Here is a 7,860-nt window from a genome sequence, read left to right as displayed (position 1 = left end):
AAACACATTCGCGGCACACTGGGTAGGAGACAGGCGGAAATGCCTAAGGTAATTGAGGGTCACCGGCCTCATAGGGATTCTCATCCTCCCTCTACAAAAAAAATATTGGGATACAACTTCACCCTCTCTCCTCTTAAGGTACCACTCCCCTTCTTCACAGTACTTCAAACTCACATTATTGGGTATTCCATAGTCGACAATGAATTTGTTCATCATCTCGTCGGACTCGACCAACTTCTTAAACTTACCCATTCCCCAAAGACACTAAAAGTTCTAAAAGAAGAAAAGAAGGAGTAAAATCAAGGAAATTCGGGGCCGCTAGAAAAAGAAGACTTACAGAAGTATGACGATACTCTTCAGATAGTGTACAAGTCCAACCAGATTCAAATCATATGCGTCAATAATTGTAAGCGCGAAAATGATGAAACCAGGTGATTCAAACAGGTATTTATACTCCCCCTTAAGTTTCCCAAATGTAACCGCTTGCTCATAAAGGCAAAAGATCATGCCGTTGAAAGTGGGAAACGTGGTGCCGCCAGAATTTAATGTGGGCACCCATTAAGTCTTGAAACGCTACAAACGCGCATCGGGCAGTCAAAAAGCCGCCAGCATCAACACGAACCGAAGTGAGGCGACTCATCTAGAGAGCCCACAGGTGTCAAAACCCTCCTCCCCGCCCGAGGGAACGTGCAGCAGGGTTTTGAGGGCTATTGTGGGGCCCGTGGGCCTGATAGCCTCGGCCCATCGGATGGTAGGCCCAAGGACAGCGCCGAGGAGGACTGACCAGCCAAGGCTAAGTCAAACAAAACCTCTGTTATGACCCACGCCGAGGACCTGTTTGTCCTCGGCATTCTAAGGATAACTTTCGGGAGGGGACAAGCTCAGAGCAAGCTGTCACATTCGCACTTAATGCATTCACCTAACCCCTCTGGCCGCATTAATGGGGATATAACCCCTTGGCAGGGCAACGTTGATCAGAGTGAACCACTTGAGTACTGATAAGGCCTCTGATGGGACGGACGGCCAGAAGAAAGGCAAATGGATGATCAACAGATGGAATAAGGAGATAGGCAGATGGACACTATATAAGAAAAGCAAGTAAAGAAAGAAAGGAGGGGGAAAAAAAAAAAAAAGAAGGAAAGGGTCTCCTCGGCCAAGGGCTAAGGAGCATCCCCCATTTGTAAAGAAACTCTTAGGTTTTTGTTTATAAAGAAAGCATGCTGGTGATCGATGGCCAGCACCTAAACCTTTAACCCACCCTCTATAAATTTATTGTTTGGGCTTGTTGGGCTGAAAACCCAGCTAAACTCAGGGTCAATCCAAACTGAGTTCCTACACCTAGGATACAAAATTTTCTTGTTATAGATGCTATAAATAATAATAGTAATTAATACAAATTATATTTTAAATCTTAAAATAAATTAAATCATACAATTCCAAAAGTTTAAGTTAAAGTGTTCAACCCTTAAAATATAAAACTACTATAAATTAAACTATATAGCTTTGTAAATTTCAAGTTGAACTCAAGATTTTAAAAAACGTATCAATTTACATGGATGTGTTAATAATTTTTAACTAGTTCAAATATAGCTCACTAGCATTATTTTTTTACCTACCAATAACAATTTGTATCTTCTCTCATAAATAATAATAAAAAAAAACAATTTGTATCTTCATAATTGTAAAAATTTACCTTATTGCTAAGTTATCAGCTAATATGTATATTTTATTTTATTTTATTTATAGGAAGGAAAAAAAAAAAAAAACCTTATCAAGAAAAAATCTAAGATCATATTCTTTTATGACAAGGATTAATAATTGTAAAAATGTGTGTGGTAAAAGATGTAGTCCTAAAATTAATCATATTTCTTTCTCCAAAAAAAAAAAATCATATTTAAACTTAAAATCCCATTACCACGTGTTCAACTTTTATTACCCAGACCCAGCTTCCAAACCAACCTGAAAAGTACAAAATCTCTTCCCAACTAGGAATGGTAGTTGATCGGGTTCGAGCCAGGTTTCTTTATACCCGGACCCTACTCGCAAGTCTGTACTGTTATCCAAACTTGTCCCGTTTAATAAACGGGTTTTTTTGTTGCACCCAAACCCGGCCCAAAATCATACACCCAGAAATCAGAACAATCCCACAATCACAAATCACAAAATATACATGTAATTTTCTTGGCAATCACAACATTTTCTTGGCAATTTTCTTGCCATCCAAACGAATGCCAAGATCTAACAAACCAATTTGTACAAAAAATCCAACAAATCTCAGAAATTTTGCAAACCCAAAAATAAACTTAGCAAATCTGAAAATCTTAGCAACAAAACACTAAAATAAACCCAACAAATTTGGCTCAAAAAAAAAAAATCCAAACCCAAATTTTGCTTACAAAAACACAAAAAGAACCTTCGAATCAGGTCCTCCAATTCCCCTAATCACATAAAACTTCTCATCCATGAACACACCAGAACACACCTTCCTCGGCTTCTTCATTGACGGCAAAGTCTCCCAAGACTTCGTCTCCAAATTGTACAATGTTGGATTAAAACCAGTTTTACATCTCATACAAAATACACAGTGGAAGCAACACAAGTATCTTGTTCATTCATGTGAAATAACATGAAATATCTAGAATTTTAAAAACAAAGAATAGAAAAGTATGCCTTAATGCAGTGAAATTTAAAACAAAAGAATTTTGAACTTGGGAAGACCTTTACTCTTCACCTTAATTCCACAGATGCCCAAGAGGCGTGATCTCTCAATTAGTTCTTGTGTACATTGATTTTCTTTTGGAAAAGTGTATTTCCAAGATTATGTAGAGAAAAACTATTTTCTCTTCCTTTTAATCATACATACGTTTTTAACTATCTTGGCAGTTACTTTATTTAGTAACTCTTATTAAATAAATAACTGATTATCTAATTATGTTAGCCTTTTGGGTCAGTCCAATTGGGCTAAAGTGTGTGGTTTGGGATGGAACCAAAGGGACTAATAAGGCTCTAGCTCCAATGGGCTTCAAACTTATCTGTCAACTCTTGACAATCTCAAAGTTACCAGTAATTATATTTAATACCACTATATAAATATAATTACACTCTAGGCTTTATTAATAAAATTAAATCCAAAAACTTTATTATCTAAACAATTAACCCCTTCATGAAAATATTCATAGTAATACAAAGTTATAATATATAACTGCCACTTTGAAAATTGCTAGTTCTTAATCTTTGAGCACCTAGTTTAATCTTTTGAGTTATTCATATATATTTATGAAATCAAATTTCATAAAATATAAATTTTAGTAACTTTTTACTAAAGTGGTCAGGCCTAACACTCTGAATAACTAAACTCATTAAATTTATCTCAAGGGAATATTTTTTATCTCTACATAGAGACTATAAATTCCGTCTTGAGGATATGTGTTCATTTAGCACTACGTGTGGCTGCCTAACATACTAAGGTTTTGACCGTTAAATTAGATCTCACTCCTGATATATCAAAACAACCTATATTTCATAAATAAGTTCACTATCCTCTCAGGATTGAGAGTTTATGTAAATTAAAGTCGTGAGATTTATTATTCATTTGACAGTAGTTAGGAGAACAATAAATCCCACAGCGATCCAGTTCAATAGGTCTTAACTTTTAAAACATATCAATTAGAAGTTTCACTTCCATGATCAAGACAAATCGTCTTAGTTGATATGTTATAGTCTTCATAGATGAAATACTCAATTTCATCACCGACTAAGAATTAAAATTTTAAGTTTATAAAGACTTGTGATCTATATTTTCTGTGACTAAATCACATAAATCACATACTATGCATCTCATGGACTATATGATAATAATCAGATATTCATGTTATCATTATTTTAGATAATAATAAAAACAACTTTATTAATGATAACATTAAATCATACATAGTATCATACAATAGGATTTGAGAGCACTAATCTTAACATACAACTCCATTGAATCCAATATGTTTAATCGCTTGAGGGAGTGCTTGAGGCAAGGTTGTGGTATGTTCAATGGTGAGATTGAGAGTGAGTGAGAGTGGGAGAGTGGCGGCTGGTGAGTGTGTTGTGAAATGAGAGAGAATTAGTTTTAGGGTTTATAAGTGTGTGTGTGTGTATATATATATATGAGGGTTTTTTTTTGTAATTTTATTAACTTGTAACCGAGTCGGGTCCGGATTCAGGCCGGTCCGGATTCCCATGGGTCGCGCTGCAATTGCCATGCCTATTCCCAGCACTCAGAAAATTGCAAATTAGGGTTTCAACTTTCAATTTCGTTCCCTTTTTTTTTCCTCTTTTGCCCTAATTCCAATTCTCTGTGATTCGCAAAATTTCCTCTTACATTTAGCTCGAATTCCAACCCCTTTGCAACAATGAAGCATCAGAAACCACGAGACGAGGAAAACAGGGGGAAAAACAATGGCTCAAATTTGATCAGAACGAACAACAACAACAACATGAGGAAGAAGAAGAGGTTAGGTGGGGGTGGCCTTTCGCTCGAGGCCTTCGCTAATGCCAAAACAAAAGGAGATTTTTACAACCCATCTCTCATAAGTACGTTTTTTTTTTTTTTTTTTCATTTATTTTGATAAAGTTTCAGTCTTTTTTTTTCTTTTATGAAGGTTTTGTTGTTTGAGTCTTTGACAATTTGTGTTTTTTAGTTATTGGGTTATTTATTTCAATTTGATTTATTTTTTGGGTTATTTTGTTAGTTCTGTTTGATGGGTATGACGTAGTGGGACATGAGAGCTGAGACTGTTTGGTTTAGAGCTAAATTTCTGGTTGGTTGATGAGAAAATGCAGGAAAAGGAAATAAAATAATTTTGAGCTATATGGGAATAATAGTAACTTTCTGGAATTCCAAAATCTAATGTTTTATATGTACTAGTATTTGTGGAATTAGATTTTTTTTTTTTTTTTTTTTTTTGTGGTATTTCAGCCTAGTGGGGATGAAAGCTTTAGGCTTTTCAAGCTGTAGAATGCTGGTGTGATTCTATATGGTTTTTCGACTGGATGAATTTTGAAAGGCAATTTCAGTTTTAGAAACTATACAAAATTGTTATTGACCAACTTGGTGTCATAATCTTACAGAGTCCAGTTCACTTTGAAAAAGGGTTTGCTGGTTAGCTTAGTTTAGATGAATAGATGATGTTCCTCTTTGTTTTGTATTAAAGGGCTGAACTGCGTCAAGAGCTTTATAGCTCAATTGGCACCTCCTGGTGTTTCCAATTGAGACGTATGGGGTTCAAATCCCCCCACCCCCAACTATCAAATTATAAAAAAGTGAGCTGAACAGCATAGTGCATAGTATGAATTGGTCAGGATTAGTATTTGTGGAATGAGAAATTTTTTTTTGGTATTCCATCCTGGTGGGGTGGGGATGCAAACTTTAGACTTTTTTAGCTGTACAATGCTTACGTAATTCTGGTCTTTTGCCTGAATGAATTTTGAAAGGAAATTATAGTTTTAAAAACTAATTACCAAATTCTTATTGACCAACTTGGTGTCATAAACTTACAGTCTCCAGTTCACTACTTCAGTTTGAAAAAGGGTTTTCTGGTTAGCCTTTTTTAAATGATGTTCCTCTTTGATTCATATTAAGTGAGCTGAACTGCATTGTTTGAATCAGTTAGGACCCCCCATAAACATGAGATATGATGTGTTAGTTATTCACTGTGTTCTCAAACGGTCAATAACTTACAAACCATGTGAGTCGTACACTAGGACGAGGGAGACTGTGGATGTTCTTGAATTCCTTTTGAGAGAAATGTAGGCATATTCCAGTTAATAATTTAGGAAGCACCGACACTTTATTTGGGGTGCCGTACCCATGTCATGCCCGTGCCCATGCTTCCTAGGTAAGGGCTACAAAAATTGTTGTGTCGCCATGTCATACCCATACCCATGCTTCTTAGCTAATAATATATTTAATTCTTACAAAAATAGAATTATGTTGTGAAATGAGCAACAAGGACATCATTTTCAAAGATGGTGATAACAATTGTTTTCAAGGATTAGGGCAAGGAAAATGAGTTGGCAGAGCAGAGAGCCATTTTTGAACCAGAGCTACATGAACTTTGATGTATATAAAAGCCACTGATTGAACTTGTTTGCTGAATGGATCCCTTTATTACCGTGCAACTTGGGGGCATAGCACCTGCTGTCCGTTGAGGATAATTATCCATTATCCTCTGTTTGTTTCCTAGATGGGTGAACGAGCAAAAAATGATACTAAACTCAAGTATAAAAGAAGTGATAATGATTAAGAATTTGTTTCTTCTTGTTCTTTCCAAGAATGAAGTGGAGAAAAAATATTCTTTTCTGAAAGAGAATGGAAAGATGTCAGTGATTATAAATTTGTTTTGTCATACTGTGGTATTTTAACTGACAGGTTCCTGTTTCATTTTTTTCAGAGAAGCAAAAGGAGTTTTATAAGAATGCAAAGCATGTGAAGAAGTATAAGAATTTGCTAAAGCAACAAAGTCAGCAACATGATATTTCCTCAGCTATAAGATCCGTTGAGGTTTGATATGACATCTACTTCATATGAATGTTAGATTTTTTTGTTGGTTTCTCTCTAAAAATAGGTTTAGACCTAAATAAAAGTGTCAAATACCACAAGTTTTTCCGAAACGATTGTATCACTATTTCTGAAATACAATTCATTACTCGTGTCCTATAAATTAGTTTTTTTTTTTTTTTTTAATAAAAATTAAAAAAAAAAAAAAAAAAAGTCCTTTTAGGTAGTATGTGGATTTCAATTTGGAGTATTAGTTCCTATTTTGAAGTCCTAATTATCATTACATTGTTTAGATCACTTATTTAAAGCACTGATTTTGAAATAGAAAAAATGCTTGGTGGTGTTTTAAGTTTATACCACTCAGAAGTCAAAATCCCAACCCCAAACCCATCACATCCATATAGATTTGTAGTTGCATGTGGAGTTTGGAAGCTTAAGTCACATACCATTCTGGTGTTTGTTGCAGGATGAGAATGCAACTGAAGATGGAAGCAGAATGGGTATGAACAAACAGAACAAAAAGAATCCTGGTATACCCAGTTTGAAAGAAATGTATGATAAGAAGCATGAAAAGAAAGAGAAGGAAAGGATTGAGATGCAGGCAGTTCTTCAAGCAAAGAAGGAAGAGAGAGAAAAGGCTGAAGCTCGGAGGAAGGCTGCAAGAGAGAAGATGTTCAAGAAGACGAGAGCAGGCCAGCCTGTTATGAAGTATAGAATTGAGCATCTTTTGGAGACTATTCAAAATTCAGCCAAAAACTAAGTGCAAAAGTTCCTCAATTAGTGCTGAGCTCAATTGTACTTTGGTTGTTTTAGAGCTAGATTTCCATTGGGGGTAAAAAAAAAAAAAAACCTTGATTGTTAAAGTTTTCTGTAGCAAAATTTTTCTGTGGCAATGCGATAGATGAATACAATATTTCCCCTTCCCTTTCTCCACCTGCCCCTTCTCCCCTTTTCTTGTTTTGTAACAGTAGATCTAATGGAAAGAATACAACTACTGAAAACAAGTTTAATATGATAGAGAGAAATTGGTATTCTGTACTGTAATCCTGCAATATTGTTTATCAGTAAAATATGTAATGTGTCATAGTATTGAATTCATTTCATGTTTCTACCCAATCTTTTTTGTCCTCTCTCCAAAGCTCTTCTTTTTTCTTTCTTTCTTCTTCTTTTTTTTTTTTTTTTTAAACTGTATTTTTTGGGTTATCAAATTGCATTCATGTGTAACAGTGGAAAAATATCCCTCTGAGACAGGCTAATACTTAAACGTCTATTAACTGTTTCATTAAGTGTTTATCAGTCTATCACACACGCAT

At 35.1% G+C, this 7,860-nt stretch overlaps 1 protein-coding gene across 1 annotated transcript; it reads left to right on the top strand.

The window, feature by feature from the left end:
* The first annotated feature begins 4,178 nt into the window (after positions 1–4,178).
* Positions 4,179–7,645, top strand: LOC112020567 (uncharacterized). Its single transcript, XM_024053123.2, has 3 exons — positions 4,179–4,581; positions 6,441–6,550; positions 7,014–7,645. Exons 1-3 carry the CDS (start codon positions 4,401–4,403, stop codon positions 7,305–7,307), a joined length of 585 nt encoding a protein of 194 aa, XP_023908891.1. The 5' UTR covers positions 4,179–4,400; the 3' UTR covers positions 7,308–7,645.
* The last annotated feature ends 215 nt before the right edge of the window (positions 7,646–7,860 follow it).

This window comes from Quercus suber, unplaced genomic scaffold (assembly GCF_002906115.3).
Source record: "Quercus suber isolate HL8 unplaced genomic scaffold, Cork oak 2.0 scaffold_343, whole genome shotgun sequence".
NCBI lineage: Eukaryota > Viridiplantae > Streptophyta > Magnoliopsida > Fagales > Fagaceae > Quercus > Quercus suber.
This window is presented reverse-complemented; position numbering and strand designations above follow the sequence as displayed.